General features: G+C 38.4%; 1 protein-coding gene across 6 annotated transcripts in view; it reads right to left on the bottom strand.

The window, feature by feature from the left end:
* Positions 1–12,216, bottom strand: part of SPAG17 (sperm associated antigen 17) — a 209,397-nt gene that overhangs the window by 168,568 nt on the left and 28,613 nt on the right. For 5 of the 6 annotated variants that reach the window (XM_046645076.1, XM_046645075.1, XM_046645073.1 and 2 more), the window contains exons 2-3: positions 10,358–10,498; positions 9,672–9,755 (exon numbers count right to left, since the gene is read on the bottom strand). In XM_046645076.1, the coding sequence (XP_046501032.1) occupies positions 9,672–9,755; positions 10,358–10,498 (225 nt within the window). The remainder of the gene's footprint in view (positions 1–9,671; positions 9,756–10,357; positions 10,499–12,216) is intronic. The other variant, XM_046645074.1, reaches the window with a different exon arrangement.

The raw sequence follows: 12,216 nt of genomic DNA on the forward strand, positions 1-12,216 counted from the left end.
ATATATAACTTTATTTTAGACTTGCTACAAGTTATTAAAATGTCATTAAATAGCAGAAAACAGATAGTTTACAAAATTATCGACTATGAGCTCTTGAGAGCAGAGACCAGGTCTAACTCAATCCCATTGTCCAGCATGTACTAGAAACTCAGTACATGTCTGCTGAGTGAGGAACGAGCTGGGATGAGTATCCACTATATCCTTTAGTCTGGGGTTAGGTGAGAGACTGAAAAAGAGGAAAACGCAAAAGGAGTATAACACAAAAGATGTTTAAGGGATTCTAGGGCATTGTTTTCTCAAACACTTTTGGACCTATTTTTATAGCAGAAAAATATTTACATCACAAACCACACACACACACACACAGTTGCAACCAACTAAAGTTCTTTGTGAACCTCTGGGTTGTCACCCACAGTTTGAAAATCACTGTTTACAATATGGAACCAGTAAAGGGAAAACAGAAAGGACCAAAATGTCTAGTACCCAGGAAGTATTATTGAATCCTATTGTTGAAAAGGTCCACTGTTAATGCTTGTAGACTTTACCAGTAACTCCCTTCATTAACAAATTAATTCTTTCAGATAACAAACACTTCTTTGAGACTTACTACATACTAGCACTGAGGTAGGCACGAAGGATGCGAAAAAGGAAAAAGACTAAAAAATCTGATTTCCTTTTTGACATCCTCTTAGATATCTCTCAGACATATCAAATTTAACCTATCCCAAACTGTACTTCCAATCTTCTCCCCAATTTAGTCTCCTCCAATTTTCTCTGCATCAGAAGATATTCTCACTCAGTTTCTCAAGCCGGAACGTTGGAGTCACTCCTGATGCCTTCGTCTCCCTCACATCTCCCATCAGCGCCATGCTGCTGACTCCTCCTTCTCAATAGACCTGAATCTGTCGCTCTCTCTCCACCTGGATACCCCAAAGGCCTCCTAACGAGTCTCCTCACTCCCGTGTTTGCCTCCTGCCCCATCTCAATTTATTCTCCACTCAGCAGCAGAAAAATATTTTTCAAAAGAACTCAGATTGTGTCATTCTCCCCCCTTTATGGCTTCTCACTTCCTATGAAACAAAATAGCAAATTCTTTCTTAACAAGGACCTGCCAATCCCTGAAGATCTGGCCTCTGCCCATCTCTCCATTCTCTCTTCTCACACTCTCTCTTTTTATGTTCCAGGCCTTTTTCATTCTTCCAAAAGGCTGAAATCTTTCCTTTCCTGCCTCAGGTTCTTTGCACATGCTCTTCCCTCTGCCTGAATATTTTTCTCTACTCTTTTAGGTTGGCTCTTTTCCTTTCAGTTTATCTCCAAACACTCAGTCTCAAGTAGTTTCCCCTGTAATTCCTTCTGATTTAAAGCAATTATTCCAATTCATACTAGTGTATGTATTTGTTTGCTTGTTTGATTTTTGCTTGTCTGCCTTCCCTATTGAAATGTAAACTCTGGATTGCAGGGAATTATACCTGTTTAATTCACCAAGACAAACTCAACCATAGATTTGGTACATAAAAGACCCTCAAATATTTGTGGAATGCATGAAAATGAAGCATTTTCTAAAACTTAGTCACTGAGTATCACTTGGTGATTTAGCCAAAGCTACACATCACCAAGACAGATCAATGGTTGAATGGATAAACAAAATGTGGTATATACACACAACTGAATATTATTCAGCCTTGAAAAAGGAAGGGCATTTTGACATGTGCTACAACATGGATGAACCTTGAAGACATTATGCTAAGTAAAGTAAGCCAGTCACAAAAATACAAATACTTTATGATTCCACTAATATGAGGTATCTAGAGTCATCTAATTCATAGAAACAGAAGGTAGAATGATGGTCATTGGGGCTGGGGGAGAGGGAAATGGGGAGTCACTGTTTACTGAATATAGAGTTTTAGTTTTGTAAGATAAAAAAGTTGTAGAGACTGGTTTCACAACAATGTGAATACATTTAACACTACTGAGCTGTCCACTTAGACATAATTAAGATGGTGAGCTTTATGTTATGTGTTTTTTGCCATAATAAAAAATTAAAAATAAAAAACCCTGCTCATAGATGTTTCTAGTTCTTTCATGCTTCCTAAAGTACAAAACTCCAACATTCACTATGACTGCAAATAGAAATTTAAAAAATAATAATATTATTTATAATAGCTAAACTTTAACGGACACACTCTATGCCAGGTACTATGCTAAGTACTTCATGTTTACTATCTCATTTAATCATCACCACAGCTTTATGAGGAGGAGACTATCATCAACGCTGACTTTACAAAGAGAAAACTGGAGTACAGCAGAGTTACACGACTTGTCCACAATTACAAAGCTAGTAAGGAGCAGAATCAGGGTGTGAGCCAGGCAGTCTGGTTTGGATCAGCGCATCTAACAGGTAGGTGTATGTCTCACCAGACCAGCAGGAGGCACTCTGGAGACGAAGTTCACTCTCACTAATTAGCTTAGGCTTTCAGACAGATCCCTTTCTCTCCACAACTTCACCTCAGACATATTGACTTTCCTCTTGTTTCCCATCTCTCCCTCTTCCCCCAACTAAGGAAAAGACTCAGCTACCTGAACCATATAAACCTTAACTGAAAGAATTAAAAATTCCTGTTGATCCAAACATTTGGGCAGAAGCCACTCATCAACGTGGCTCAAAAACACAACTAAAATTGTTTGGCATCTTCATCACCTGTGGATACAACTTCATTGTTTTCACCTGAGTAGGAGGAAAAGGCATAAACATTTCACAGAACTATTGAGAGGTTTAAAGCTTAATTCTAATTGCTAACAGTACCTTGTATTCAAGAAATGTAAACCACAACAACCACTTGCAAAATCTAAACTATTTACCCTCAATTCTTGTGTGATGCACGTAGAAGGATGAGAGGCTTCCAAGTCTTACTTAACCTAAGTAAAACAGGTTACTTAGGCTACGTGAGCTCCACTTTGACCATTTGTTAAGAATCTCCTGGCAAGTTGTTGGGATTAGGTTAGCTAATATATACGAAGCCCCCAGCATACAAGACTTGGAACAAACTAAGTGGTCAAAAAATGGTAATTATTATTGTTACTGTATATAAAGGCGGCTTATTCACAGTCTTAGATACAGGAATAGAATGATATAGTCTTCCAGATGCCTTCCCTGACATCCTTCCAATCGCGGTGGGCGTGGAGTATAGAGTGTTGGAGAGGCTCCTGCATCCACCCCCACCAAGGCTGTGATGGCCACTCTTCATTTGCCGAAACTTGCTCCATTTTTGCGGCTGCTCCTCCACTGATATCTGTGTCCTGGAATTCTTGTCTGGCTTCCTGGCTTGCCCAGAAGTTCTCCCACTGACCAAAGGACCTAGCCAGCACCCCAGTCCTTGCATGGTGTGCATTACCTGCTGCTGAATCCCAGGCTCCTGAGCTTCAGATTCTACTCCTCCCCAGTGAGTACCTGCCCCCTCCTGGACCACATGCCCTTGGCCAGCTGCCTGGGTCCCAGAGTGGAAAAGAGCTGGATGTTTTTGAACACTTTTGGTTGAGGTGTGTTTTTCTTTGAAAACAACTCCAGGTTTCCCAACTAAGAGGCAAACATATTTGGGCCCTGGGAGCCCATTCCTAAAGCAGTGGAGCCCTGACCTTCTGCCCTTCAGTGACTAGCCTGGACTTGACTTTCTCTGCTGGGCTGCTGTGGCCTCCTCCAGAACCAAGGAGGCTCGGGGTTATTAACACATCTGACTGCTTTGTTCCCATCTTGACAAAATTTATTTGGTTGCAACCCTACATAGCCCTTTACTCTATAAACCTTTCTAGCACTGTGATTTCTCCTGATTTTCCCTTCTTTGGGTGAGAAATGTCTCCAAAGCCCAGATTTTGGCACAATATCTCCTCGACTGTTTTTATAGTCCCAACGTAGTACTTCTTTGTTACAGCTCAATATTTCTGAAATTTGTTCCAAGTCATTATTTTACATTTATAAATATCAGGTTGTATTAATTGGTTCCAGCTTTAAAAATGTTCCATCAGAGGTTATTTTCTGCTATTTTGATAGTGGTTTCTAAACCTAGAGCGCCAAGGCCCTGATGTGGGCCATGTTCGGCAAGCTCCCTGAAGGACTGATGTGGAACGGAAAAGATACACAGATCCTGGGCCTCGCTGTGTTCTTTGAAGACTGTACTGGCCATAATAGCTTCAAAGAATTTCAACAAGTTCCTAAGACATGACCTTCCCTTTCCGAAAACCACGCTGGCCAGCCTTGCCTTAATCAAGCTCTGCTTTTCCAAGTATCCTTTTACTTGATCTCCTGCAGCAGTTTTTAATACTTTCCCTACAAGTGAAGTTAAACTAACTGGCCTGTAATTTCCTGGCGTGTCCCTAAGCTCTATGAAATAACGGCATTAGGTTGGCTACCTTCCAATTCTTCCTGAATTTTTTTTGTTTTGTTTTAAAATGCAGGATTGAAAGGGCCAGAGAATGCTTCCTGTCTCCCTTTTCCTTCGTTTCTTCCATGACATACTGCTCTTTCTGTTCCCAGTAGATCTGCCATTTTAATAACTTCAAACCTCTTAAATGTTTTCACATATTATTTGTTCCTATCTCTGAAACATGAGTTTTCCATTTTTCATTTTGACAAGGGCCACCCCCAGAAATGAGGGCTTACAATTCTACTGAATAGACTATTAATTTGAGGCACTGAATAAGAAATGCGTTTCATATTAGGAATCTGGAAAAGGGTTGCAACTTATAATTAAGTCTGTGTGCTTACTTGTGAGTTATTATGAATACATATTAGGGAAAGAGCTGAGAAATATGTCTACACATACAGGAATAGGAACCAAAAAATGGAACTATTACATGTAAAGATGCTAACCCAATGCAATAGTGAGATGTCTTAAAAATGGGGTGAAACTAATTAGATCTTTAGGTATAAAATTTGCATCCTATATCTTTTTTAACCGCATTTAATTCGTTAGTCTCAAATCTAATATCAGTAAAATCCATATTCAATGATCTCTTAGAACGATCTAGCAATAGAAAAACCCATAGAAGTATTTGAATTAAAAAATAGTCTTATTTTTTTACCGATAGAAGAGGAAAATTAATAATTATTTGTAAAATTTCACTGTGTCACATGATTTTTAGGATTGTCCAAGTTCTTTATTGTATAGAATCGACTACTTTTTGAAATCAGTGAGTCACCAACTAGGATAAAAAAACCTTTATTCTTTATAGCAGATTTTTATTTCAGCAGGCTTTTGGTTTTTCGTTTTGGTGGTGACCTAATTTGTCTTTTCTGAATAATTCAAAGACGGGCACAGAAACCATGGCCCATGTGTGGGTGGAGGCTCCATTCCAGGTAGGGAGGGACAGCCATCAACCATCATGAAATGAAGAGAATCATGGAATGGAATCTAAAATTTCAGAGACAGCTGACTCTGATTTCAGATAAGTTAGATGAACAAACTCTTGCTTAATTGATAGTTTTTTTCTTTCTGATTTATCAAAGCAACAATGCCAAAAAGTCCAAAATTTGTACATCTCTCCTACAATGCTCACATACTGTGTATCAGATTTAATCACAAGCAGGACAATCTTTGCACGCATGGTACACACAGACCTCTCTCATAGGAAACATTTCAGTTGGCTTTGAATGACCGTTAATATTTTCCTTTTTAGTTTTGGTCAGGACTGAGTGTACCTGCAAATGAACAGGTCAGATTCTCTATGTGGGCCATAAAACACACACACAGATATTTGTGCATATTTAGCAAATAAATTTAAGTTCAGGCATGAATCTTAAAGCATGGATTTCTTCCAGTGTTTGAAATGTTTTCTAATAGATTTCCATCTTTAGGATTTTAATGTTGTAATTAAAATATGTACAGGATTTACCTTTCCTATTTAGTATATATTGTACCATGTAACTACAAATTTAGTACGTATTCATTGTCTTCTCCACTCCTAGGCCTTTGCTTCAGCTGCTTCCTTTTCTTAGAAGGTCTTCTCCCACATTCAAATATCAAGACTTACCCACTCAAGGGTAGACAGCTCAGAGCCCAGTGAAAGATTACTGGGTCTGTGGTAGATTGGAAAAACTTGAGACTATGTATTTAATTATGGTTAAATCCAAGTTCTTCAGTTTTCCAATTACTAGACTTCCTACCTTCTCTATGCATCCATCTCCGTATACGTAAAATGGGGATATTTATCTTTCCTTTTAGAATTGTGATATGGGGGGCTGGCTCCATAGCCGAGTGGTTAAGTTCCTGTGCTCCGCTTCAGTGGCCCAAGGTTTCACCAGTTTGGATCCTGGGCTCGGACATGGCACCGCTCATCAAGCCATGCTGAGGCAGCATCTCACATGCCACAACTAGAAGGACCCACAACTGAAATATACGACTATGTACTGGGGGATATGGGGAGAAAAAGCAGAAAAAAAAAAAACTCCAAAAATATTGGCAACAGATGTTAGCTCAGGTGCCAATCTTTAAGAAAAAAAAAGAATTGTGATATTGGTTAATTGGGATAATATATTGAAAGGATCAAAATTATCAGCCCTCCCTTTCCTTTCCTGCCCAATGCCACCTTCTCCACAAAGCTTCTCTGGATCCTACCCTGCCTCCCACCCATCCTAGCTAATAGTAATCTCATCTTCCTTTGAAGGCCCATAACACTTCAGCTGTCCCTCATAGACTTCACTATCTTCTGCATTGTGTTATTCACTCATTTAACAAACATTTATTGAACACCTACCACCTATATGTCAGAAATATTCCTTTCCTTTTTTTTCCTAACTGACCCTTATGCTTCTTTATAATATTTGCATCCCCCCAACATGAACGTACTTGTTAATTGTTTGGTATTTGGTAAAACTGGTCACTCTATAATGCAGGCAATATCTGTATATCCATTTTCATATGTATCCACATCTTCAAATAGGATTACATGCTGGAAATTATGCTTAAACGTAATACCAGTGCATGGGATCACCATCATCTTCATCCTTACTATTAAACACTACTACTAATAATATAATAAAATAATAACTAACATTCCTGAGACTATGCACAAAGGAGAGTATTCTCTTCCTATTCCCACATGAGTCCTTGGAGTAGTTCCTGCCAGAGCAAAACATGGTTTCAAAAAGAGAAGGTGAATGAATAAATGGGCTGTAGCTATGTCTCTGTGGAATTACATTAGCACAAATCTAAGCAAGTTTTCTAAGAACTGTGGTTTATAAATAAAGACTCTCTCATATATACAATACCATGGCTAGATGAAATTCTAAAGTTTCAGGGGAAATTACACAATTTCAAAGTGAGGCTGTGTGTATACAACACCAAGCCATCCAAATGAAACCTTGAGCAAATCATTTAGGAATGTGGTGTTTGCTAGCCCAGACATTTCAAGTCGTTATTGGAAATATGTAATGTGGTTCTGACACTATTTTACTACTCGTGGATGAACTGCACCGTAGTGAAGTTTCACTTTAATTTGCTGCTCCTAATCGACTGCAGGCTAGGAAACCAGAAAGCCAAATTGGTTAGAACTGTGTTTAAACTAAGAATGACTAGGCTCTGATTTAGGGCCAAGGAGAGTATCCTACAAATAGAAGTAAATGTCAGTGCATGGGCTTATAATATCTATTTTGAGTTCTCCCTCCAAAATAGAGGTCTAAAAGGAAACAGAACTCTATGAATTTCCCATGCAACTTAAGTAATTTTGTTAGATTATCTCTTCTTCCCCGTTGCAGAGTTTCCTTTGAGAAAGAAAATACGACACTACATAAAGAGGTTTCTGAGTTCACCTGCGGCAAGTGTCCTAGCTGCCACAGAGCATGCAAGACTTTAAGCAGAAACAGACTCAATAGTAGGCGGTCCACATGCCTTGAAAGTCCAGAGGTTCCCCAAAGAGTCTGGCTTCTGGGCCTCTTTCATGGCCACCACTAACAACTTCTTTAGGGCTCTCAGTAGGCATTGCTCATAGCTTTTCAATTCACTTGGCATGAGGTACCAGGTAATAGAGTTCCTGAATAGGTCCTCAGTGTGGAGGGACTGAGAATGGAAATGTGACCCCCTTCTCCAGATGTGCATTCTGTCCTTGGCTGATTCTGACCAGGAGCCTGATTTGTTTCATGCTCTTTATCCATTTTTGCTACAGTGACTGACATTAACGCATGTGTAGTTCATCAAATGTCCAATCTCTGTGGTGCTCCTCTTGCCTTCCTCTTCTTCTGGAACCATTCAGAAAAGAGTATGTGAGCGGGTGTGGGAGGCTTATTGCCTAAATGCTCCACTGGAAGAATGTGTAGAGCCAGATGTGAAAAGGACCTCCCCTGAGTGAAGGATACACAACCAAGAGTCACAGCGCATATCGAAGAGGAATGGCTTTCTAACTGAACTCTGGATTTGTAGCATTGTGCTATCCCACATCCAAGTCAAAATGCCTGTCCAGATTAGACTTCAAAACCGGCCTGTTATCATCTCTGATTTTTACAGAGCATCTTTGAAGAAGAAAGAGTCCTTTGCGGGGGCTAATTGATCCCAGACCTGAGAAATGGACATGGGTTTCTATGGCTACTTCAGAAGAAAACTTTGATTATTTTAAATCCAGGTGTCATATAATGTTTCAACTGGAGCACACACATTCAAAACACCATAACAAAAGGTAGAAGGTAAATTATTTGACTCCAACAGCATAGAGTAAGTTTTCCATGATAGTGAGAGTAGTGTAGTAAGGATTAATGCCATAAAATCCACAGTATTGTCAATCATAAATAAATCCAATGAAACTTGTTCAATAGTACTCAGGCAATATTAAAGAAATCATCAAAGACCTGAGACACATAAAAGCTTTATTAGTCATCACCAAAATAAAGTGCAAACCAGTTTGTCTTAAAAAGATCCAAAAATCTTTATGTTTTCAGTCTTCAGAGCCATAAAACAGTGCCTGACAAATTTTAAGCGATATTCTAATTAATCACTGGACTTTTATAGTTTCGTGTAAGCCATAAGTTAGATATTAACAAGGCAAAGTGAGAGGAAATCCCCTTACTGAGCATGAGTTCTAAGTCCTTTGCACAAACCCACTGGTCAGCCAAGCCAGGCTTTTGCGTTAAGCATCTGCTAGAAATGGAATGGACCATTAATCTGAAGATTATCGTCCTTTTCACATTGATTAAAGTAGGATGCAACATGTGTACAAAGTTCACAAACTGACGGGAAATTATTCCAGCTGTGCCTCTGTCTCGTGCAGGAAACACTTTCTGGGGGCATTTTCACATTGTTTCTTTGGTGAAACTAACACTTTGTAATACACTAATAACATGACTCCATTTAATACCATCACATATTCAATAATTACCATGAAAAACTATGACCCAATACTTTTGTATACAAAAATTTCTTTCATTGAAATTTCATGAAGATTTACATTCTTCAGGTGGATGCAGTGATGGTTAGACAACCTAGGGCAGTTTTATTCCTAGAGAGGAATTTTGTTAAAAGGGAAGCAGAGTTTTTAAGAGCCCACAATCAGAAACAAATAGCTCCAACGAGGAGCAGGAATTTGCTTTCAAAGAAGGAATTAAATTTTTTAAGACGTGTCTATAAGATTATTACCTAGATTCTTATTTTCTGAAAATTACAAAAATCTCTTCAATAAATACATTTACCTACCTCAGAATATAAGGGAGCGCTACCGCCTAGAGGTTTCTTTCCCTTTTTAGATGCAGTTCCAGGAAGCGCATTTGTTCCATTGATCTGTAAGAAAATTAAATTCATCTATAATGAAAAAGAAAGGTGTACTCAAAGAACACTTAGATATCTATAACTTCCAAATACCTAGGTGACTTGGGTTGGGGAACTTAGCAAGGAGGAGATATTCATCAATCAGGTGGAAGATCCGGAACTCAGGTAAGCTCTCAGTGACGGGATGAGGAGGTGCCATCTGACAGAACTTTTCTGTTACCATTGCCCCTGACCTCCAACAGCTATGATTCTCTGTAGACTTCATTTTTCTAGTTAGTTATGAACTTCCCTAAATACATTAAATATATTAAATAAACTATTTAATATATTTACTCTTTTCTCAAATAATTCCTCAGAGAACCTAGCATGGAGCTTGGTATGACCTTAGAAATTTTCATTAAATGAATGAATGTTGAATAGGCAAGATTCAAGGCCAAGAAATAATTCTTCCAGACTAAATAATTCAAATTTATTCTAGCTAACTTTTTATTTAAAATAACCCACCAAAATTTACCAAATGGCCCAAGAATATGATAGTTTTATTTATTTTATTTTATTCTATTATTTTAAGAAAAAAGTCTTCAAGGGGCTTAGAGTTGGGAAGGGACAGGTACCTGCTGGAGGATGTCTTGCCATGATACCATACTGAAGAGTCTACGCTGAGGGGCCTGGACAGCGAGGGTGAGGGCTCCAATGAGAAGCTCATCCTCAATCCGGTTTCCAACTACAAAAGCGATGACGCCCTTCCAATCGTTCTGTTATGAAACCAGAAGGAATTAGATTCTAAATACTCCTGGAGAGGTAATTTTGTCAAAGGCTTCCACTGAAAAACAGGATCACTTTCCCGTGAACCTTACCTGAAGACAGAGCTGACCTTGCATTGTGTGTGGGTTCCTGATTCAAGTAGCCGCAAGGCGGCAGTATTGTGCCAAATTTCGTGCAACGATTAAAAAGCAATTTTCTTGAGAAAACTAGGCCTTTTATTTTAAGGAAGACGATTTTTAAAAAAATGGCATACTTTCATCAGAATGCTGTCCAAGGATAATTTGGTGTTGGGAAGTAATGGTTCATTCATATGTTACAAATATATATTAAGATATAGTCTCAAAAGCAGGAATCTTTGTTTTGCTCTTTGATATATCCTAAGACTCTAAATAGTGCTAACAATGCAGTAGGAGCCCAATAAATATTTGTTGAATGTTGGGTAATATTGAATGCATTGCCAAATGGGCTTTTATATGAAGTAAAAACTCAATCCCTGAGGTTTTTGTAAAGCACAGAACAAGAACACATCTTTTCCTCCTAATGTAATACAAGAATCTCATTGCTAAGTCACATGGGTTCTTTCCACTCTCAAGAAATGGGCTAAAATATTGCACTTGGACATGAAATTTTACATCAAATAATTTAAAGAAATGTTACAAAAGGCAATATTTTTATTTAGTAATCCCTTTCTCTCTATCATAATCATAGATTTTTTTTAGGAAGAAATAATTCTCTGGGGGAGATTAAGAATGGAATTTACTGAATTACCACTATGTGGTGCTGAGAGAAGAGCCAAACACACACAAACCAGGTCTAGTGCTTCTGAACACTAACGCTTTTCTGGGGAAATGGACCAAGCAAACGTGATAAAGACACGAGGGAAAAGAGGTAATAATAAGGGAGGGCACTTTAGCCATGTGACCTCACTAAGCCTTAGCTTCTCCATTTATAAAATAAAGGGGTTGGACAGGGCAATATCTCAGCCTTCCTCTAGCTCCACTCTAGAGATTTGATTCCAACAGAGTAAAACTCCTCCTTGGTGAATTCCAAAACAATGTCTAAGAAGATCTGAAAAGATTTTACACAAATTTAATGAAGTGCATAATTTTATATGGTTCTCTCTGGTTTCTGTGCCGTTCATAGTCAGGGTAATGACAGAACTAGGATATAGGTAGGAGAAAGACCTTAGTGTAAATTTTTCCTTACCATCGAATAGTGATTATCCTTACATTTTTCTTACTTCTCTCCATGGACACCTGCTGACTACCTAACAAAACCCACCCAATTTTCAATGCTATCACCAAAACACAAACTACACATAAAAGCATAAAAATATATGTTTTACCTACAAAGTGTGTCTATGTGTGTGTATACATGAGCATGCATGCATCAATGTGGCTCTGCATGTTTCCTTCTGTTATATTGAGTTTAAAACCTTTTTTTGTTTACTAAGTCACCATAGGAAGACTGAGCATCTGTTTTTTAAATATTCTGATTCTGAAAAGTAGGTATGATATCTATAATGTATTCTTTTGAAAAAAATTCCATTATCTCAAAATGACCTTTCCTGCATTGAATGACTTTCTTTTCTCTTGTCTGCTCTGCTCCCTCAATCAAAGCTGTAACTATAACAGTCAGTAAAGGAGGAAAGTCTCTTTCATTCTCACAATAAAGTACACATGGTTCCTGAACAGGCACTACCTTTAAG

Source organism: Equus quagga, chromosome 18 (genome assembly GCF_021613505.1).
Source record: "Equus quagga isolate Etosha38 chromosome 18, UCLA_HA_Equagga_1.0, whole genome shotgun sequence".
NCBI classification, from domain to species: Eukaryota; Metazoa; Chordata; class Mammalia; order Perissodactyla; family Equidae; genus Equus; species Equus quagga.